The sequence below is a fragment of the Lissotriton vulgaris genome, chromosome 2_1, assembly GCF_964263255.1.
Source record: "Lissotriton vulgaris chromosome 2_1, aLisVul1.2, whole genome shotgun sequence".
NCBI lineage: Eukaryota > Metazoa > Chordata > Amphibia > Caudata > Salamandridae > Lissotriton > Lissotriton vulgaris.
This window is the reverse complement of record NC_141687.1, coordinates 2,062,835,785-2,062,859,520: the sequence shown is the minus strand read 5'-3', so window position 1 is coordinate 2,062,859,520 and position 23,736 is coordinate 2,062,835,785. Positions and strand designations below refer to the sequence as shown.

Below are 23,736 nucleotides of genomic sequence, written 5' to 3'. Positions count from 1 at the left end.
AACTCTAAAATAGTTTTTCACTACTGTAAGGCCTGCCTCTCCCATAAGATAACAAAGAGTTACCATATTACATTTAAGGAGTGCTAACTTGATTGGGAGCAGGTAGGAAGGTCATGTTTGGAGTCTAAAGAATTGTAATTTAAACCCCTCTATAATGCCAAGATCGGATTTTAAGTAAAAATTCTGAAAATTACCCTTTAGAAAGTTAGTATTTTCTTCTCCTTTAACATTTGTTGGCTACAGTCTGTATCCTGGGTCACCTTTGTTGTAACTAGCAACTGGTCAGACGTTGAGACAAAGGAAAGATAGACGTTAGCAGGATGAGCCAATCTGACTTAACAGAGAGGCCTCAGGGGGTGGACAGTTTTAGAAACTTCTACTAATTCAAAGAGGGCACCAGGTATAAATAGTGGATCTCAGACCCCAACTCTTCAGTACACATCTGAACTTGCGGTCGACTCATAAGAAGCACTGCTGTGTTGCTTTGCTACAAAAAGACTGCCACTCTGCTACCCTGCTGTGCTGCCCTGCTGCCCTCCTTCCTGAGAGAGAAGGACTGGGCTTGCCTTTGGAACCCAGAACCAAGAGTGTGTCTCAAACGGCTTGTTGGCTGGCCTCCTGATCAGAGCCTTCGGGACAGAACAGGCTCCAACAACCTTGAATTCAGCACCTGAAGTCTACCAGCTGTGCGTCCTGTCCTCCCAAATAGTGCAACCCCAATACTGGACCCTTGGAAGCGGGCCTAAAGGTGCTCTGCCAGCCCATCAAGGGTACCAGCAGAACCGGTGCATTGTCTTACAAGACTCTGCATAAGAACTGCTGCATGACATGTCCCTGACACAGAACTTCCCACCGAGGCCCACTGCCCTGCAGAACTGCAATTCTGAGACGCACCTCCATGAAGGACTTCGCATACCTTAGCTTCTCAGAACTGCCACTGCCAGATGTATCTCCACACAAGGACCTTGCATCGCCACTGCAGTTCCTCAGAACCAGCACCGAGTGACGCATCTCTACACATGGACCTTGCATCTCGACCGCAGCTCATTCAGATCCATCGATGCAAGACGCATCTCCGTGCAAGGACCTCTGTTGTGCAACGCATTCCCAGTGCAGGACTTTGCATCACTTTCTGACCAGGATTTAAAGTACTCAGTTCAGCTGGCCTACCATGGTTCCTGTAGCCGGCCGACGCTCCATCCCGGTTAGCCTGACCTTGTGACTTTGTACCGGTCCATCATGACCAGATAACCACAGTTGACACTTTGTGTTTTTGGGCACTATTTTCACTTAATTCTTTAAATTTGCATATCTCTGGTTCTACTGATTGGAGTTTTTTCCTTTTGATCTTAAATTATTTAAAAAATCTTACTCTATAATTCTATGTTGGTGTGGGATTTCTCTTGCGTATGTTTTTCACTTTATTACTGGTTTTAATAATGCATAAATACCTTAGGCATTGCTTTGAAGTTAAGCCGGACTGCCTGTGCCAAGCTAGCAGTGGGTTAAGCACATGTTAATTTTGAGTTTGCTTGTAACTTCACCCCGACAAGGATTATGGTTGCTGCTCGAGTAGTGTTCTAAACTGCCCCCCCCCACCAACCCCGCCCAACCAGTAACCCAATTTCTTACAGGCATGGTACTTGCCCATCGTGATTGTATTAATAATGTTGTTTTGTTGCTCAAAAATCTACTAAAGTAGGAGATAACATGATCCTGATTATTTCTTGTAGGCGACAAACAGAAGTAGGATAAAATCGGACATGGTTCATTAATGGCACGAGGCAGTAATACTGCAACACAAGAAGCTAATGTGGCTGTTCAGATGAAGGAAATTAACAACGTTGATTTAAAGTGCTTAAAGTGACATGTAGTTTTAATTAAAACATCATGTAAGGATTTTGCCCACAAAGCTGTAGTTAAATCCAATGAAAAAGGTTGTACTGTACTTACCTCTGTGCCTTTAATGAATTCTAAACTTTCATATGTAAAATCCAGGTCCCCCTTGATCAGACTGCATAAGGATAACCAATGGTCTGTCACACAAAGTTGGTTGACTGTACAAGTTTGGAGGGGTCACTGAGCTATGCATCCACATTTTGAACAGGTCCATTGTTGTTTATAACCTTTTCCATTCAGGACAATGCAGATTCTTTTTAATAGGCTTGGGGCAAGCTTTTGTCTTCATAAAAAATGGAAATGGGCAGATAATGGCTTGAAATCGGACCTCTTGTTTCTTTCTCGAAGCAGTGGGCCTCACTGCAAATGCTTTTATGGCGGTTACTTTGTTTGTTTTATTAAAATGGGTTGAGTTCTGTCTCCCGTGGTATATACCACCCTCTGGTGTAATTAACCAAGCAAGAAGGAGAAAAGGTGAGATGGGGTTAGCAGTGCCTCACGGGAGTAACACCATGGGAGTCTGCAGATGTTACTCGCCTGCGTCCTCAGTTTCTCATCATCAGCAACTGCCAGCCCTGAACACAAATTGTGATAAAGAAAAAAAAGGAACAGACACAAAACAAAGTGCCAGGTGTGGTATTGTGTACTGTCAGTGCACCAGGAAATTTGTCCGAGCATGCAACAGTGTCAACCCTGTAGGGAATAGCGGGATGTAGGCTGAAACACCGCCATTCCTACTCTAAAACCGAGCTAAACACCACTGGCTATGTTACTTTAGTCTGTGCTGTGTGTCTGTTCACTTAAAAACCGACATGTTTCATTGCCTGGGCGAACTTGCGGCAATTTCATCAGGGCAAGGGTTAATTTTCCACACTGTACCACAAGTTGTCTATTTTTATATTTTATGTACCTGGGGGAGACAGAAATGCAAATGCTACTTACCAGTATGCATCTGTTCTTGGCATGTAGGGCTGCTGACATTCATATCTGAGCATAGATCGCCGCCTAGTGTTGGGTCCGGATGATTGCACATTGTTGTCCTGGAAGAGTCTTCGAGGTATCACGAGATAGGTGGCTCCTGCCCTGGACTACAGTGCGCATGGGCATCGCCTCCATCCCCAGATTGTTTTTAGCCATTGGCAGAGATGGAGTGAAGTATGTGAGTGATGACCATGCTATGAGCATATACATATATGAGTACTGCAGCTGCTACAGGCGCCGGGGAGGAGGGTGGGCGATATGAATGTCAGCAGCCCTACATGCCAAGAACAGATGCATACTGGTAAGTAGCATTTGCAGTTCGAGGCATGTGGGCTGCTGAATTCATATCTGTGCATAGAATACATAGCAGTCCCTCCATTAGCGGCGGCCGCCCGTGCCAGCTGCAGCAGTCTGAAAAAGTGTTTTGAGAACAGCCTGACCAACAGCTGCCTGCTGTTTGGAGTGCACGTCTACACAGTAATGTTTAGTGAAAGTATGTGTGGTAGACCATGTGGCTGCTCTACAAATATCTTCTAAGGGAATGTTACCTAGGAAAGCCGTAGAGGCCCCCAACTTCCTGGTGGAGTGGGCTCTTGGTGGGATAGTGAGAGTGCGTTTAGCTTTAGCGTAACAGATTTGAATGCATTTCACGATCCACCTAGCGATCCCAGCTTTGGAGATAGCGTTTCCCTTGTGGTGTGTGGCAAAAGCAACGAAAAGCTGCTTGGTTTTGCGAAAATCTTTTGTCCTGTCCACGTAGTACATCAAGGCTCTTTTAACGTCAAGGGTGTGGAGCATCCGCTCCGCCAGCGTCTCTGGGTTTTGGAAAAACACCGGCAACTCAATTGTCTGGTTCATATGGAATTGAGATACAACCTTGGGTAAGAATTTAGGGTTAGTGCGGAGCACAACCCTGTTAGCATGTACTTGGAAGAAAGGTTCTTGGATGGTGAGCGCCTGCAACTCGCTAACCCTCCGTAGCGATGTAATTGCTACTAAGAAAGCAACCATCCAAGTCAGAAACTGAAGCTCACAAGAGTGCAGTGGCTCAAAGGGAGGACCCATCAGTCTTGTAAGAACCACATTGAGGTTCCATTCTGGAGCTGGTGAGGTCCTTGGTGGAATGACTCTCTTGAGTCCTTCCAGAAAAGCCTTGATAGCAGGGACCTTAAAAAGTGACAGGTGTTGTCTGTTCTGGAGGTATGCTGCCACAGCAGACAGGTGAATGCGGATGGAAGAGTACGCCAAATTGCATTGATACAGGTGGAACAGGTAACAAATGATGTTTTGAATGGAAGCATCTAGCGGGTCAATATCGTGGTTAACACAGTAAATGACAAACCTCTTCCATTTAGCCGCATAACAAGCTCTAGTAGTGGGCTTCCTTGCCTCCCGAATGATGTTCATGCAATCGGGTGGAAGATTGAGGTAGCCAAACTCTAGGACTTCAGGAGCCAGATCGCAAGGTTGAGCTGTTGCGGATCTGGGTGCTGAATGTCGCCATGGCTCTGCGTCAGAAGGCTGGGAGTGAGATGAAGCCTTTGATGCGGTACCACGGAGAGTTCCAGAAACGTGGTGTACCACGGTTGGCGAGCCCACGTTGGAGCAACCAGGATGAGAGTCATCGAGTGCTGCCTGAGCTTGCGTGCCACCAGCGGGATCAGAGGTGCTGGGGGAAAAGCGTACGCAAATCTGCCTGACCAGTTCATCCACATCGCATTGCCCTGTGATTGCGGGTGTGGGAACCTGGCGGCGAAGCTTTGGCATTTTGCGTTCTCCTTTGTGGCGAACAGGTCTATCTCTGATGACCCCACCTTTGGAAGTACGGTTGGAGTACTGATGGATGTATCTCCCACTCGTGCATCTGGTGGCTGTGCCTGCTGAGCAGGTCCGCCATCTGATTGTCCTTGCCCGGGAGATGCTCTGCCATGAGGAAGATGTTCCTCTGAATGGCCCACTTCCACATGCTCTGAGCCAGATGAGACAGCTGCGGAGAGTGTGTGCCTCCCTGCTTCTGAATGTAGTACATGGCTGTCATGTTGTCCGTCCGGATCAACACGACCTTGTTGCACAGATGTACTTTGAACGCCTTCAAGGCCATGAAGATTGCCATCAGTTCCAACACATTGATGTGCATCTTCCTTTGCTGTAGTGTCCATAGTCCCTGCACAGTGTAGTGGAGTACATGCGCTCCCCATCCCTGGAGAGAAGCGTCCGTCGTCAGGATAATCTGTGGCACAGGCTCCTGGAATGGTCGGCCCTTGCAAAGGTTTTGTGGATTCCACCAATGCAGAGAGTTGTATGCCCGACCGCTCACCAACACTAGGTCTGTCAGTTGCCCATGAGCCTGAGTCCACTGACGTGCTAGGCACTCCTGAAGCGGACGCATATGTAGTCTCGCGTGCGGGACGACGGAGATGCAGGAGGCCATCATGCCTATCAACTGCATGAACACCTTCGCTGGAAGCGAGTGCTGAGGTCTGAATCGTTGGATCAGCGTTTGGATACTGGCGATTCTCACTGAATTTGGCTGCGCAGTGGCTGCCAGAGTGTTTATTGTCGCGCCCAGATACTGCCGTACATGGGCGGGCTGGAGATGGGATTTCGGGTAGTTCCGAGAGAATCCCAGATCGTGCAGGAGATGAATGGTGCGGGACACGTGGTCGGCGCACTGTTGTTCTGTTTTTGCCTGAATGAGCCAGTCGTCCAGGTAAGGGTAGACGTGGACGTTCTGGCGTCGTAGGTGCGCCGCCACAGTCGCCAGGCACTTCGTAAAGACCCTTGGCGCTGTGGTGACCCCGAACGGCAGAACCCTGAACTGGTAGTGCTGGTCTTGAATCGTGAATCTGAGTTACTTCCTGTGGGAAGGATGCAGGGGGATATGAAAGTATGCATCTTTTAGATCCAACGTAGCCAGGAAGTCCCCCTGTTGAAGCAGAGGGAGTACCTGCTGCAACGTGAGCATATGGAAGTGCTCCGAGAGAATGTACCGGTTATGGGGCCTGCGGTCCAGGATGGGCCGTAGGGATCCGTCCTTTTTGGGGATTAGAAAGTACAGAGAGTAAACTCCTGTACCCCTTTCTTGCAGTGGGACGAGCTCTATTGCCCCTTTTTGCAGCATGACCTGAACTTCCTGCTGCAACAAGTGCAAGTGCTCGCCGGACATAGGACGGCTTCTTGGAGGTATGTTTGGTGGAGTGGAAGTAAGTTCCAGACAGTAACCGTACCGGATAAGAGACTTGACCCACCTGTCCGTGGTGATGGATTTCCACGCGGGCAGGAATTGCTGGAGTCTCCCCCCGACCGGTGTTGCGTGGTCGGGGGGCAGTGGCAAGGCGTCACTGCTTGTTGGCGGCGGTGGACCTGGAGCTGTTGTTTCCACGTCCCCTGCCTTTGATGTTGTTGCCTCTGTAGCCACCTCTACCCTTGTTGGTGTATGAGGTTTGGGTATTACTTTTATAATACTGTGTGGACTGCGATGCCTGACCCCTTGAGGGGCCTCTGGTATTGGAGCGGCGAAAGGAACCACCCCGAAACTGCTGAGACTGGAGGGCCCCCATAGACTTAGCAGTGTCTGTGTCTTTCTTCATTTTTTCCAGTGTCGCATCCACCTCAGGGCCGAACAGGTGGTCAGGATTAACTGTTTGGTTCAGGATGGTTGTTTGTATATCCGGTTTGAAACCTGATATCCTAAGCCATGCATGTCTTCTCAGCAACACACTAGTGTTGATTGCCCTGGAGGCTGTGTCAGCCACGTCCAGCGCACATTTGATGGAAGCGTTTGTGATGAGCTTTCCTTCCTGAATTAACATTTCCCCTGCCTCCTTGTACTGGTCAGGCAAGTGTTGCAGCAGTGTTTCTAGGGTGTCATAATGAGCCCTATCGTAGCGTGCAAGTAGGGCCTGCGTGTTTGAGATTCGCCAAATATTAGATGCCTGTGCAGCAATCCGTTTCCCTGAGGCCTCAAATATTTTAGGCTCTTTGTCTGGGGGAGGAGCGTCACCAGTGGTCTGCGAGTTCGCCCTCTTGCGTGCGTTGGATACCACCAACGAGTCCAGTGGCAAGTGTCCCTTGATGTATGTTGGATCCGAGGGCGCTGCCTTATATTTTTTGTTAATGCGAGGATTGATGACACGCGCCCGGTTGGGCTCTTTGAAGACCTCAGTCGCGTGCTTTAGCACTCCCTTGAGCATTGGCAATGTCTTGATTGACTTTTCAGCCACTGAGAAAGTGTCAAACAAAAAATCCACATCCACAGGACCTGAGTGCAGCTCGACATCATGGTTAGCTGCAGCTCGCTCAATCAAAGAGTTGAAGGCTGCCGAGTCCTCCGTCGGTGAGGTCTTCGCAGCAAAGAGCTGCGGTTCCTGACCCGACTGCGGGTCGTCCGGGTCGCCGCCGGCAGACCAGGGCTCATGTTCCTCCTCCGGATCTGAGTACGCCGGATAGTTGTACTCGGCCTCCTCATCGTCACCATCCCCTGCGTTGGAACGCGTTGGCGAATGGCCTAAAGCTTGTGGAGAGGCAGGCTCGATCGGGGCCGAAGTACCCGCAGAGTCCTTTTTATTCTTGAGAGGAATCCGAAAATGTTCCAACACCGGCTCCGCGGTGATTTTCCTTTTGAGGAGAGACAGTTTTCCGGTATTGGCGTCGATGATGACCTCTCAACGCTCTTCCTCTGCAAGCGGCAGGAGCCGAGGCTTCGACACTACCAGCGCCGCTTCGGGCGTCAACACTTGCTTCGAGGGCACACCTGTCCCGTGCTTCGGAGCGAAAGCCTTCGGCGCCGACTTCGGCGGCAGAGTGAAGCGGATAGGCGTTTGCACCTGTGTGGGCTTTGATGAGTGCTTCGGCACCACATCCCCCGGTTCGGGAACCACAGCGTCCTTCCGAATCCGTTGCATGGACTCCGCGACCTTCTTCGTCAAGGCCGTGGAGGGCTTGACCGGCTCGATCGATCTCCCCGAGCCGGGAGACGGGTCGGTGAGAGGCATCGTCTTCGGAGCCGACACTTCACGGTCCTTGTCCCCGACGGGCGGAGCCGTGGAATCGCCCGGACGCTTCTTCGAAGCTTTCTTCGGGTCATCGACCTCTACCATCTTCGGCGCCGACGCAGCCGCGTCGGTCGGCTTCGTCTTCGGCGTCGACCCAGAGGCCCTCGGGTCGGCCATTTTGGCACGGCTCTTCAGGTCGGCCATTTTGAATTTTTTGGAAGTCGACGCCTCCAGAGCCTTCTGCACCAGCGCAGCCTTCACTTTCGGTTTCGAAACCGGAGGAGTGGATCCCAATGGCTTCACTTTCGTTTTCGTTAACGGGAGTGGCGCCTTAGAAATGTCCGTGACCGGGCCCGGAGGCGGGGCTGCTGGACTAGTAACGAGGTCTTGGGTAAGGCCCGAAGGCGATCCCTCGACCTGGGCCACATGAAGGGGATTGACCCCTGAGTCAGTCTGGGGACGCTCTTCCTCCGAGCTGTCCCCCACGGTGGCAATTGCCCCATCGTCGTCCCCTACCTCGTCGCCGGCTTCGTCAAAGTCTTCGTCTCCCGCGTCATAGGCATCACCTTCAGACGCGGGGCCAGAGTCCGAAACCTGCATGACATCGTCGTCTTCAACAGATTCTTCGAAGATGTCGTCCGGGGGGGGCGCCGATGTTGCCGCTAGCTTGGCCTGGAGTCTAGCGGCCCGACGAATCTTGAGAGTCTTCTTGCACCGGAACTTCGAGCAGGCCATGCACCTGGCCTCATCATGGTCCGGTGACAAACATTTGTTCACACAGGGTGCACATCGAGGTGTGAATACTTGGAGGTGCACACCGGGCACCTTTTGAATGGAGTCCGTTCCGTGTCTGGAGCGTCGAGTAGGCCCGTCCGCGCCGAGAGCACGCGGATGGGTAGCAAGAGTTCGGAGCTGAAAACAAACAAAACCCCGAACGAAACGATACCGACGCTCAGCCTAAAGACCTTTTGGTCTCGAGTCAGAAAAGTTTACAACTATCGATTCCGACAGAGGGAACCGAAACACATCCGAACCCAATGGCGGAAAAAAACAATCTGGGGATGGAGGCGATGCCCATGCGCACTGTAGTCCAGGGGAGGAGCCACCTATCTCGTGATACCTCGAAGACTCTTCCAGGACAACAATGTGCAATCATCCGGACCCAACACTAGGCGGCGATCTATGCTCAGATATGAATTCAGCAGCCCACATGCCTCGAACCAACACAATACAACCAATCATCTGTTTGCACCAATTAAAATGTAGAATTTCATACAAGAGGGAACCACCTAGATTTCATCAACATATTTACCGGGCTGTTGCCCTTCATGGGCATACCTGTAACCCCCTTTATCAGTGTGTGTGTGGGTCCACAGTCACACTGGCTGTCACATGTACTGCAGAACGTCAGTCTGTGAAGGAATCAGGAAAAGGATTAAACGCCAGCATCATGTTGTACTCATGTATTTTAAAAGAACTAGTGATTCGTTCCTGTATCTGTAAATACAGGCTCCGGGCACCGTGTGGGCGTGCCAGTACTCAATGGGGCAATAACATCTATGTACCCATTCAGCCCTACCCACTACCCATGGAGTGCACCTAACACTACTTTATGTCCAGTTCTTTACCCTGTGTTTCGTATCATTTCGCCGATGCAACCCAGCCGCTGCCACAGAGGATCCAACAGTAACTTCCCTTTCTATAAACGTCTTTTTTTATTTTTTATAGATATATAAAAAAAACGGGGCTTAAGAAGAGTGCCGGGGCTTGAGTAGAGTGGAGAAGAGTAGGGTTTGCTTCCTATGGTTAAACCCACTTTTTTAGTATGGCTGTGGTCCTGCTAATCAAGCCCACATCCTAGCTGTTCTCTCTCTAAATCGATACCATGTACTTTAGGTACATACCAGATTGGTTACTGGGTCACCCTTGTGAGCCCCTGTATAGTGTACCATAGGTACCCAGGGCATAGGTGCACCCTAGGCCCATCAGGGGCTGCTGTATGTATTCTGCCACCCCTGGTTAGCCTTCCAAACTGACACCACATGTCTGTTCTTACAGCCTGGGTAAGGTGGTGTAATCACCCCTTACTTAGATATAGTATATCTATATACCTATATAGACACATATTAACTTATAAGCCACTCCTATGCAGACCTCGACAATCCTGGAGGTAGAGTGCTTGGTTTTGTGTGAGAGGGTGCCCTAGCATGAGCTGAGCCCCTCTGCAGCTTTCGGAACCATCTCCTTATAGCTCTTCTATCATAAAGCCATACCATATACTCTTAAGTGCATTATAATCCTAGCGGTTAATGCTAACTTTGGTTTGGCTTTATCAAAACATGTCGCGTAAGGTGTCAAACACTCTGGAATGCTACCCCCTCCCTCGCCAGTTCTGGCGGCGGGGGTAGCATTCCACCGTTCTAGAGGGAGAAGACATGTAGGCACTGTTAAACCAGGTTAAAGTTAAACACAGCCCCAGCATCACAAAATGGATGCTGCTGCCACAGACACGAGTCTGCCCTCCTGCTGCTGGACGAAACTCCGGCAGGGGAGGCCTGGACAATAGGTTTCTTGTCCAGGGAGGTGCTGGCACCTCCCCAGACAGGCTTTAGTGTATTGGGGCAGGGAGGGCTGCATTCAGTGAATGCTTTCCAGACACTGCCTGGGGTACACAAGGTGCTCCATGCATTTCCCTGTTCAAACCGGTTGCATGGGCACTCGGCCCCAGCTCTGGCGCGAAACTAGACAAAGGGGAAGGGGGTGTAACCACCCCCTCCCCAGGTCCACCCATAGGAGGGACCTTAGAGTTAGTACAACCCCTAAACTTACTATAAGTATAGAACCTCAGTCCCTAGGACTTTAGATTACACTGGACGAAACTCTGCAACATATATCCTGGGCCTTCAACATTCCATTTTGACTGGAAGACGGAAGACATCTCCCTTGTGGTCAAGGAGTGACGTCCAAACAGGCACCAACAGCATCTTTGCTGGTCTACATTTTCGAGGCTCCTGCCGGATCCTGAAGAATCTGCGACACAGGACACGGACTTCCAGACATCTGACGCTGACCTGCGCTCCCAGCAAAGCTGAGACCTGTGGCGAACACGAGAGACGTGGGACCAGAACTCCTGAACATACTGCATTTTGCTACCTGCGTCGACTTCCTGAGGTATCCCGAAGTTGTGCATTAGGGTGCTTGAAGCCCTAGCCCGAGCACCTTTTGCACGGAAGCTCAGAGGCCCACACTCCACGAGTGTCCAGTGGGCCCACTTTGTGCATTTCAGCTCGACGCGTCTTCGCGGTTCCTAGAGGGTTGCTCCAACTTCCCTGCAAAGGAGAAGTTCCTCAGACCTTCCTGGTCTGCACCGAAGCCAATCTCGAGATCCTGCGTGGATTGCGTTTGCCAGGGCTTGTTGGGTCCAATCCCGATACCGACACCACAGTCAACTAGATCTTTCGTGGGACAGCTCGAATCCAGCTCCTGGTCATCGTCGACACCTCCTGGTCCCCGTGGCTGAAGAGACAAGCTTCAACTTTTCACCTGAAATCACCCGACATCTGGTGGCATCTTCCTATCGCCACCCTGGTCACTGGCTAGTGGCCCAGACTCTATCTTCTCTGCTTTCAAGTTCTTCACATCTCCGATCCACCCTTGGATCCACCGAGACACTTTTCCTCTGGTACCCTGCAGCACTTCTTCGCAGCTCTCCATTGGAATCGACAACGAAACCCGACACGAAAAGACACCTATGCACCCGGCTTCCCTGGGTGAGGTAACACGACTATTCCGGTGCTCCCGTGGGTCTTGACTCTCGAAGTGTCCTAGTCTAAAAGGGTTCCATCGTAGTTCACGTAGAAGTACCCTTAAACTGTAACTTTGTAACTTGTTTGTTTCCCATAGAAAGTCAATGGTAACCCGCGGCTGTGCTTAGACACTACACGTGTCTCCCGTGGGCCTCCTACATCCTAACCTTTGGTTGTTCCTAGAAGCCCCAGCTATTACACAGGCCCCAGGGCCTGCTTTCTAACTCTCACGTGCTTCTTATACCACTATTTTAGTATATGGTTTGTGAGGCCCTTGGGCAAAACGTATACTGTGCAAATTATCGTATGCTAATTAAGTTCCTTGTATTGTACTTTTACCTCTGACCTCATAAAGAGTGAAGAGGGGTTGTGTTTAGAATAAATACATATATATTTGATATATACCTTGTGTGGTGTGCTTTCATTTGGTACTCAAGAGATTATAAATGGTAAAACAACTTGCTTAACTCGTCTCCAAGCATTAGCCTGAAGGCTGCTCTCCACACCTACCACTAGGATCGCTTTCTAGGAGGTTGACTTTATAACCTACCATCAATAAGGGTCGATTGGACTGGTGCAAGGTGCCCACTAGAATAGTGGACATCATATACAAGGCCAACTTCTCACAGAGTACATATTTCCACCCGTTCCCTTGCCCGTCTAGTAACCGCTTACCTTGACAGCGCGGGTGTCCGGCATTAGCTCAGCACCTCACGTAGTCGGTGGGCGATGCCGATTTTCAAAGCATAGCGCACCACGTCGGCCCATGTGCCTTCCGTCCCTCTTCTAACCCAGCTCTTATACCAGAATGAAGGGCATGAGTGGGCACCATATTGTACAAGTGTTTTTAACAGGGAGCCATCAGTGAAATTACATGTACGATGTGGGTGTACCGTAAGTCAATATAGTCATAGTAGATGTGTTTTGATGACTATTCCTGATTATTAGTCTCCTGAATGTGTGCCGTGAAATGTAATCCACCTTAGTGTACAGGACCTAGACTTATCAAGTGTATCATCATTATCAATAACCACGAGTAAGCCCAGGTATACAATTTTAGAATTCAGAGTTCATACTTCCGAATTAAAGATTCATACTTCTGAACTTAGAGTTCTAATGTCGGTGTCCTTAGTTCATCTATTCATAAAATATGGCAGGTGAACTTTGCAGAGGAGTGATCCCACTCAATCTGCTTAATACCTATGTTTGTCCATCAAAGGTATTTTATAAATCATTTTATTTAGATAATACCAACCGTTTTGTAATACCTTAAGGTCCCATAACTGTATGGGTAAAGATGGGGAAAAGCATGGCCAGTCAGTATTCTTTGCCGTGCATGCAAACCTGGGCGGTTACCCCACATATAGCTCTTTCAGGGGAAGAAGTAGGGGACCTACTCTCAAGGAGGCCTCAACGAGGAATTCATATGGGCGCGTATCATGTATGTTTAATGGACATCTACCCTATTCCATTTTTACCCCCGGGAGGCACGGATAACCCCATTTCAGCTTTTCTCCTTCTTGCTTGGTTATTTTACACCAGAGGGTGGGATATACCACGGGAGACAGAACTCACAGACTCAACCAATTTAAATAACTATCTGGTGATCCAGGTCCCTCTTGATCAGACGGCATAAGGATAACCACTGGTCTGTCACACAAAGTTGGGTGACAGTACATGTTTGGAGGGGGCACTGAGCTATGTATCCACCTTTTGAACAGGTCCATTGTTGTTTATAATTTCGTGAGTGGGGGGCGACCTGTTCTTTACCCCCTTCAGCTCTTTGTTGTATACAGTTGAATGAAAAAGGACCAACCTTTCCTTGGCACCTCGAAACAGCTTGCACTACACATTTCACCTTCGTACCAATATGGATGCTGCTACTAGGCAGGTAGAAGAAGAAAGCATTGGAAGCCACTAACTGATGCCAATCATCTTACCAGACTCGAGTAGTAGGTGCCTAAGCAACAATGGACACAACTGGCACATGAGAAAAAGTCTTATTTCATCTCATTCAGCACAGCTCTTATTGTGAAGAGATTGTGCCATGGTGCTCAGTGATTACGGTCTAAAGTAGTTAGGCTTTGACGGCCTGAAAAATTTACTGCGTAAGAAATTGCAACAAATTTCCTTTATGTAATATTATAAATCATGTTATGTTATCAAAAGGAAAGGAAGTGATCCCAAATAGGCATTCACAGGTAAGATGAAAGGCTAAGGAATAAAAATAAAAAAAACACGCCCAGCATGTTTTAAAAGGAATATGCATTGACCGTAAGTTAACATGGTGCTCAGCAAATTTAAGTTAAGTAGGCAATGTAAAGGAATACATATTTAGCATGTAATACTAATAAACACAAAGTAGTTTTTAACAGTTTTTCTTCAACAGTCACCTCAAAAACACCTTTAACCTTTCAAAGAAAGCTGCTGTTAACTTTTTAGATTGCACCTATTCATTTTAGTCAAACATATTGCAACCCAAAACCTGGCCCTCAAGAAGAGTTCTTAACCATTGCTTATCGCCAGTTCCAAGGATGGTAATCAATGGTGGATGCTATGAGGTCATAAGATGAAAGACACAAAGGGGTTTCTGACCTGGGCATACATTTGCTCATATTGCGCCATGAAAATCCTGTTACAGCTCGAGGATGGGCCAAGTAAACAAAGGAGAACGAAGGTGAAGTTTTCTTTTCTTGAATTTCCTGGGTCAGAATAGCAGACTTCCAACTGGTGAGAGGATACCACACTTTTAAGAGGCAATCATCCTAGAAAGAGAAATAAAAATACTCAAGATATAAAAAAGGTTTTAGGCATATTACTCATTAATGTAATAAAAATGAACCAATCAACAATCAAGTAAGGCAGATTCCATCAAACCATAACAAAAAGTAAATACGATCCAATTATTCACAGGCTTGTTTGAGTTTCTACGTACATGGTTGGTCCTAACTGCTTTAGTGTAGGCACTATTCTTGTTGAATACTATAAATGACACCGAAAACAGCATCTCATTTTGCCCTGACAAACGAATCTAGGGGTTTCAGAGAGATAATTGCTTATGAATTAATGAAATTCGGAGGTTAAATATTCTACAAGATTTTGCCTCCTTTATATGTTGTTGTAACGTCAAGAACGGACCTCGGGAAAATATAACATGGTAAAATCGTGTGCATGTGTCACATAATATGCCGAATGGCAATCCTGAATGGTCAAAAAGCACTTTTCAAATCTGATTCAAAAGACAGATTAGTAAAACAACTTCTGAACAAAATAACATTTTGGAAGGATGTGAAATTACACTCTGTAAATAACATTAGAAATATGGGTGTTTATCAAACATTTGTTTCAGAGTAGAGTATTGAGAGATCTAGAGAAGCACAATATTTATTTTACGAGATCGCAGAGAACCACCAAAATGCTCAGTGAAAATATGTTATGGGCTTTGCATTTGACAGCTGGGGAAACGAGACTGGTGAAAGGAGCAGGGCGTAATTTAGGTATGATAAAATGAGGTCCTAGCCCAGGCGGCCCTGTAACCTTCAGCAGAACTGAAGACAAAAAACATGCAATCCAATATCTATTTTGAAACATTCTCTAGAAATAGCCTATCTGCTTAGTTTTGTACTAGATACGTTGAAAGTAATGAATACAATACGCAAGCAGCAGGGAGAGAATTATTCTTAATGGCTCAGCCTAGGAGATGGTTAGAGACACATGAGCTGAGAAAATCCGTACTTGTGACGGATGAGGTGCTTCGAAACGAAATTTATGAATAGATTATCTTTGAAATATTAAAACTGGATGCGATTCCTTATCCTCTGTCCATAACTTTAGGTTTGTTTTATGGTTTTTCCAATTTGTACTTTAATTTCAGGTATAGGAATGGAATGCCTTTTTCGGGTGCAATGGCCACCTAAGATTTTTAGTACATGTTAGCATGACATGTTGCTGTTAACTCATTAATAGAAGATGCAGTAGGGTCTGGAGAGGCAGCCAGTGTAAGTGAGAAGGTGAAAGGTTAGGTCTTAATATTTGTGTAGCTCTTTCATGAATTAATCTATGACATATGGAGAGCTAAAGGATAGCCATGGTGGGGCTGTGACACCGGGAAGCAACACAGTGCTTCTCCACAGATTGTAAAGGACCACAGCCTGGGCTGGATGCGTGACGCCTGAATCAAGCAGGCAAAGTTTTATTACCAGATTTTAGACGTAATTATGGTCATTTACATTTAGACGGCAACCCTTTGTGTCAGACTAAAACAAAGTTCATATTATATTTCAGAATAGCAGAAATACTTGAAAAACTACAGGTTTCTAAGTAGAGCTTGAAACTGCTAGTGGAGCAAACAGCTGCAATTATGCAAAAAAATTGTATTTCAATACTGCATTCAAATTAGGAGCTATGTTAAAAACGTTTATTGTTTTAAGTTGTTTAAATAACAATTTTGTGACTTTATAAACGTAGTCTCTACACAAGTCTTCATGGTGAACCAAGAAATATAATGCCCTAAAAATCATGCCATTTGTAGAATTAAAAGCAATTTTAAACAGTGATTTAGGACAAATCAAGGTCTAAAAACCTAAAGAGATCCATTAAAAACTCCAAACAAAATAAATTAACAGAACTAGTGTGCTGCAATTATTCTTCCCAATTAGGGAAGAACTACTAACTGTACTGTTTATTTTTGATGCACTTTACAGCAAGTATAACATTAAAATGTGAATTCCTTAGTTACAGAGGTCACATGAAACAAACACTTGATTTGGGTAGGCTTCTAGTCTTACCTTTCCAGCTGTTGCAAAGTATTCACCATCAGGGGACCATTCTATCAAATGAACCGAAACAGCAGTCCTGTGTGAAAACCATACAGTTTTTCATGAGCTTATAGACATTGATTTTGTAGTAACAAAACTGGTCTCCCAAATCGTATCTTACAACCTCCGAGTTCAAGAAAGACTAAGCTGTTTTAAGGGGGATTCGAGAAATGTAACTTCTCATGACCATTTTTTTTTGGGGGGGGGGGGGGGGAATACTTTTTGTTGAAATTTTTACTATTGAGTACATTTTCAGTATAGTGCAGCTCTGGTATCACAATACCGTTTGTATATAGAGCAATTGCTCAGGAGGATTTGAAAATTAAAAGTACAACACTGTGGAGTTCTGCAATCAATATAGATATGTCGCCTCCGTGCCAATCACTATCTTATTTAAATATAAAATACACAAAAATGCCTAAACCACACTTACTTCAAGCGAAAGACTTTCAAGGGATGGAAAAATATTTATTCAATCCAAACCTGGCAACTTTATTTATTGCCAATTATTTTGTACTTCATCAAAAACTACTTATGCTTTAAACAACAACAAAAAACACACTGTACATTGAAATATTTTACACTTTTGTACATAGAGAACTAAACAATATTTAAACAATTGTACCAACATCAAACATCATACAAAGAAATAAATACATTACACCAAAAACACAAATACATACATAAACAATCAATGAATGAGAAAAATCTAGTGCATGAGGAATATTGTCAAATAAATGACAGTAGTTCAATATTCACTGGACTCATGAGTCCTAGTTGTCTTTACTAATTCAATTGTATTCCACCAAAAAAACTGCTGACGCGTTTCAAGTCCAGGACGAATGTCCCTGGTCTCTCATCAGGGCTTTTAATCTTTGTATCAGGCTCTTTTGTAGGGAGGAGGGGGTGTGCTGGTCAGTTCTTCGTTTGCCCGTTTGATTGGAATTCTAAGTATTCCAGTGCAGAGAAAGTGCGTGTAGAGAAGGTGCGTGTGTGCGGAGGAATTACCGAATTTACGGGCAAACGAAGCATTAACAAGGAAACTGGTTGATGGGTACACTTTCCCCGATATTTAGCCGCTAGACGGCAAACTGAAGATTGCCCAAAACACTACGATTGAATCCCTCGGTGCCACAGAACTGACCAGCACACCCCCTCCTCCCTACAAAAGAGCCTGATACAAAGATTAAAAGCCCTGATGAGAGACCAGGGACATTCGTCCTGGCCTTGAAACGAGTCGGCAGTTTTTTTGGAAGACAACTAGGACTCATGAGTCCAGTGAATATTGAATTACTGTCATTTATTTGACAATATTCCCCATGCACTAGATTTTCTCATTCATTGATTGTTTATGTATGTATTTATGTTTTTGTGTAATGTATTTATTTCTTTGTATGATGTTTGATGTTGGTAGAATTGTTTAAATATTGTTTAGTTCCCTATGTACAAAAGTGTAAAATATTTCAATGTACAGTGTGTTTTTTTCTATTGTTTAAAGCATTAGTAGTGTTGATGAAGTACAAAATAATTGGCAATAATTAAAGTTGCCAAGTTTGGATTGAATAAATATTTTTCCATCCCTTGAAAGGCTTTCGCTTGAAGTAAGTGTGGTTTAGGCATTTTTGTGTATTTTATATTTAAATAAGGTCTAGCCTCAACCACGTATATAGACCTATCTCCTTAGGGACACAATCACTATCTTATTAGCACATGATAGAACCCTTAACATGTTCAAGCAAGCCTGAAACCGCTGTTAGGCAGCCACAAGTGCTTCAATTTACAGTTGCCCACTCCTTAAATTTCCCTTTTTATTAAAGTGAATATTTTGGATGTATCAGGCCAAAGTTGCAAGGAGGTCAATCCGGAATGCTGGTATTAGGAAACACCTTGGGGTTATTCGCACCCCTAGCACCTAATGAGTCTACTTCCTCCTGCTTCTGTTCTCGTATTCACCACTATTGCCTCTGAAAAAAATGGAACTTACTTGCATTGCCAGATGCAGGTCCAGTCATTTAAAACTTGATGGAATCTATCAGGTCTTCCTTCTGACCCAATATCTTCCTCGTCTTCTTCAGGAATATCACTTGTTGGAGGAGCCCAAAGTTGTAAACAATCAGTTGCTGTCAATAGCTGGTTGCCTGTCAGCATAGTAAGGAATAATTACAACTAGATAACTGCAAGAGTATAGTGGGCAATTCAACACGTGGAGTATCCATTGATTGAGCAGTACTTAATGGAAAACACATAACCATTACAATATTTAAACAGGTGAATCATCACCATTAATCAATCATTCAAATCATCAACAATAAATAAAAGGGTTAATACATTGGAGACCTTAAAGAACTGTGCCTCCAAGTTAAAGATTTGTCATGATTAAACCTATTATATTACAACCTGGGGAAGTGATCACACATGTCAGAAAATCAGATATGCAAGGTTATGGGCATTTTGAAGAAAATCCGTAACCAAAATCAACAAGTTACACTAGTCTGGACTCTGGAATATTGGAAACTGATGTACCTCTGAGATGAAGAATGACCAGGAGCCAGTGTAAAGAAATGTGTTTGAACCATTTTGATGCAGAATTTTGACAATAGGGGAAGTTGTATGTTTGTTTGGAATCCTATGAAAAGTCATAAGTGAAAGGAAATCAGTTTGGACTCCCACAGTACCACCTCGGACTAACTAGACGCATCACAACACCTGCCTAAGTAGATACTGATAAATTGGAGCCCCTGAGAATATTCCCTCCATATCAACCTCTTTACCCTTTTCCCCTTCTGCCCGCTTATGACTGCCTCTCTCTGCCATATGGTCACAAGATAGGGTACCGTTCGTGCTGTGTACACTAACTGCCCCCCCCAATTCCCTCCCACCCCCCAGTCTGACCACCCCACACCACTATTAGGACTGCTGGCAAAGTTTGTATTGTAAAAGCGCACCCCAGATCCTTTAGGTCATAACACAACTCATAGTTTGGCTCGGTTATCTTATTCATGCCGCAAGCATTATACAGATATCATATTTATGTGTGCATGGATAAAGGTCTGAATTGCACAATGCTGGTACTCTGCCATAATTGTTGTACAGTTTGCCCTGTTCACTGTATTGAATAATACAAAATCTCAATGCAGATGGTTTAAAATAAATATTTCTGGATTTGAATAGCATGAGAACTGTCCAAACCAGAGGACGTTGCAATGCAATTGCAAGACTGTCTCAAGACCTCTTACTGCACATCTAGAAACCTTCAAAACGTTATCCTTGAAATCAAAACCATCTTACAACTTGCGGATAAAGCGCTTACTAAACTGAAGTATCTTCAAAACTCGCTAAAGACAGCTGACAATGTGACAAAAACTATCCCCCTGCCTCTAGACAATCGATACTTGCGCACTCGCAGTAACTCCAATTCCATTACGGACCAGGAGTTGCAAACTCTGTTACGGCTGTACGAATCTTCGTCCGACCAGGTCTTAGACAAAGAGGAATACGTTATCCACCTAGTGTCCATCAACCCTTGCAGAACCTCACATCCTAGCCATAGAGCAATAAACCGGAATAATCTTCACTCTATAACCCCAATCCAAGATAACCAGGAGCCTAGTCTAAAGAATCCCTAAACCAGATTTCCTACCTTCTACTAAATTGCTGTTCAGCCCATAAACCCGCTTCTGATATTCCCGACCTCATCCTTAGCATGAAAATGGACATAATTACCCTCACTGAAACAAGGCTCAAGGAATCATCCTCTCCGTGCCTTGACCTTCTGGTCCCCCCCAGACTTCAACATCATTAGACTAGACAGACCTCACAAAATAGGCGGAGGCTTAGCCTGCATACATCGTTCTGACCTCACCATTTCAAAATTTCACTCCGAATCCCTGGACTACTGTGAATATCTTGGGATCTCTGAATTCACCTAGCAACCACTCCCTCAAATTACATATATTCTACCATCCTCCTGGTCAAAACATAACTTTCATAGAACAACTTATGGAAATCACGGCAAACTCGTCCCCTCACTTGAATTACATTTTCCTGGGTGATTTCAATCTCCACTGGGAGAACAAACTGGATAAGCAGGTCAATGCCCTTAAAACCTTCCTTGCTGACCACTCCCTGATCCAAGCTATCTCGGAACCCACTCACTCAAAAGGTGCCACGCTAGACTGGCTCATTTCCAAGCGAAATACTATTGAATCGATCTCGATTACTCTTTGTGACTGGTCAGACCATCACATTATCACCTTCCAAATCCCCTCTTGTAACAAGAAAATCCTCCTACAACAAATTAAACCTAACAATGGATAAGAGACACTAAGAACATAGTCAAGTCAAGTCAAAAGATTTGTATAGCGCGCTACATACCCAGAGGGTCTCAAGGCGCTTGAAGAAGGGTAGGGAGTTACTTGTCGAATATCCACGTTTTGAGTTGCTTTCTGAATGCTAGGTGGTTCTGAGTAAGGCGAAGGTGAGTGGGAAGTGAGTTCCAAGTTTTAGCTGCTAGGTAGGAGAAGGATCTACCTCCCATGGTGGTTTTGTTGATGCGAGGTACAGTGGCAAGGGCTTGGTTGGAGGATCGTAGCTGGCGGGAGGGGGTGTAGAAGGATAGTCGTGTGTTGAGGCATTCGGGTCCGATTTCGTAGAGTGCTTTGTGTGCGTGGGTTAGGAGCCGGAAAGTGATCCTCTTATTGACGGGGAGCCAGTGTAGGTTTTTCAGGTGATCAGAGATGTGTTCTTTACGCGGGATGTCTAATATGAGCCTGGCTGAGGCGTTCTGGATGCGTTGTAGTTTTTTCTGGAGTTTTGCGGTGGTGCCGGCGTAGAGGGTGTTTCCGTAGTCCAGACGGCTCGTGACCAGAGCGTGGGTGACTGTTTTTCTAGTTTCGGTAGGGATCCAGCGAAATGTTTTTTTGAGCATGCGAAGAATGTTGAAACAAGATGAAGAAACGGCGTTGACTTGTCTGTTCATCGAGAGTGAGGAATCCAGGATGACGCCCAGGTTCCGTGCGTGGTCCGTCGGGATGGGTGCTTTTCCAAGGGCCTCTGGCCACCAAGAGTCGTCCCAGGCGGAGGGGGAGGTACCTAAGATGAGGACTTCTGTTTTGTCTGAGTTCAGTTTCAGACGGCTGTGATTCATCCATTCGGCTACTTCTTTCATTCCTTCGTGTAGGTTGGTTTTGGCCGTGTTAGGGTCTCTGGTGAGTGATAGGATCAGTTGAGTGTCGTCGGCGTAGGAGATGATGTTGAGGTTATGTTGGCGTGCGATGGCCGCGAGGGGGCTCATGTAAACGTTGAAGAGGGTGGGACTGAGTAAGGACCCTTGAGGTACGCCGCAGATGACTTCAGTGGCCTCTGACTTGAATGGTGGAAGGCGGACTCTCTGGGTTCTTCCGGAGAGGAACAAGGTGATCCATTCCAGTGCTTTTCCTTGGATTCCGATGTTTTTGAGGCGCTGTAGAAGGGTGCTATGGCAGACTGTGTCAGGCTGCGGAGAGGTCGAGGAGGATGAGGGCGACTGTGTCTCCACTGTCCAGTAGAGTTCGAATGTCGTCTGTTGCTGCGATGAGGGCGGTTTCGGTGCTGTGCTTGGCTCGGAAGCCGGACTGTGAGGGGTCGAGGGATTTGTTGGTTTCGAGGAATGCGGCGAGCTGGTTGTTGACAGCTTTCTCGATGACTTTGGCCGGGAATGGAAGGAGTGAGATAGGGCGATAGTTTTTGAGTTCGGTGGGGTCAGCTGTGGGTTTCTTCAGGAGGGCGCTGAGTTCGGCATGTTTCCAGCTTTCCGGGAAGGTTGCGGAGTTGAGGGAGCAGTTGATGACGTCTCGGAGGTGCGGTGCAATAATGGAGTCTGCTTTGTTAAAGATGTGGTGAGGGCAAGGGTCAGTGGGGGATCCTGAGTGGATAGAGTTCATCAGACGGACGGTGTCCTCAGTGGAGATTGGCTTCCAGTCATTGAGGAGGATCAGGGGGGGTGGGGGTCCTGCAGGGGATTGGGTGGGTTGGCCTCCGGGTTGGTTGTCGAAGCTGTTGTGGATGTCTGCAATTTTGTTGTGGAAGAATGAGGCTAGGGAGTCGCAGAGGGCTTGAGAGGGGGTGATGTCGTTGGAGTTGGCTGAGGGGTTGGTAAATTCCTTGACGATGTTGAATAATTCCTTGCTGTTGTGGGCGTTATCTAGACGGTCCTTGAAGGCTGCTTTCTTGGCATTTCGGATTAGTTGGTGGTGTATGCGGGTGGCGTTTTTGAAGGTGCTGTTGTTTGGGTCTTTTTTCCAGGCCTTCTCGAGGGAGCGACAGAGTTTCTTCGATTTCTTAAGGTCATCGTTGAACCAGGAGGCTTTTTTGTTGCCTAGTTTGATTTGTCGTTTTTTCAGTGGTGCTAGGATGTCGGCGCTGTTGGATAACCATTGGGTGAGGTTGGTGGCTGCTTGGTCTGGGTTTGAGGAGTGGGCGGGGGGCTTTTGAAGAAGCGATGAAGAGATCTGGTCGATGGTGATTTTGTTCCAGTTTCTTTGCAGAGTGGGTTGGGGGTGGTTGTTGGATGTGGGCTTGTTGTAGGTGAAGTGAACGCAGCTGTGGTCAGTCCAAGGGAGAGCTGTGGTGTGGCTGAAGGAAACATGCTTGCTGGAGGTGAAGATAGGGTCGAGTGTGTGACCTGCGATGTGGGTGGGGGTAGTGACAAGTTGTTTAAGTCCGAGGTTTGCGAGGTTGTCCAAAAGGGTGGTGGTGTTGCGGTCGTTGTTCTTTTCAAGATGAAAGTTGAGGTCTCCCAAGAGGATGTAGTCCTCGGAGGGGAGCGCGTGTGGAGTGATGAAGTCCGTGATGTCTTCACTAAATTGTGCGCGGGGTCCTGGTGGCCTGTAAAGGAGGGTGCCTCTGAGTGTGGTCTTGGGGTCGATGTGGATTTGGAAGTGAAGGTGTTCAGAGTTGGCGAGATTGACGTCTGAGCTGGTTGAGATGCGGATGGATTTCTTATGGACGATAGCGATGCCTCCTCCTGTGTGGCCGGTACGGTCCTTGCGAATGATCTTATAGCCTTCCGGGATGGCGATGGTGATGTCTGGGGCTGAAGAGGCATTCATCCATGTTTCTGTTAGGAAGGCGACGTCCGGAGAGATGGTGTCGAGTAGATTCCAGAGGTCAATGGCGTGTCTGTGGGCCGAGCGGGTGTTGAGCAGGATGCATTGTAGGTGGTTGGGATCGGATATCTGTTGTGAGTTCGTGGATGAGGAG

At 46.6% G+C, this 23,736-nt stretch overlaps 1 protein-coding gene across 2 annotated transcripts in view; it reads right to left on the bottom strand.

Moving 5' to 3' along the window:
• DMXL2 (Dmx like 2) overlaps window positions 1–23,736 on the bottom strand; it is a 2,078,996-nt gene that overhangs the window by 1,938,252 nt on the left and 117,008 nt on the right. For both annotated transcript variants that reach the window (XM_086958287.1, XM_086958289.1), the window contains exons 5-7: window positions 18,482–18,635; window positions 16,468–16,534; window positions 14,276–14,445 (exon numbers count right to left, since the gene is read on the bottom strand). In XM_086958287.1, coding sequence (XP_086814413.1) covers window positions 14,276–14,445; window positions 16,468–16,534; window positions 18,482–18,635 — 391 coding nt within the window. The remainder of the gene's footprint in view (window positions 1–14,275; window positions 14,446–16,467; window positions 16,535–18,481; window positions 18,636–23,736) is intronic.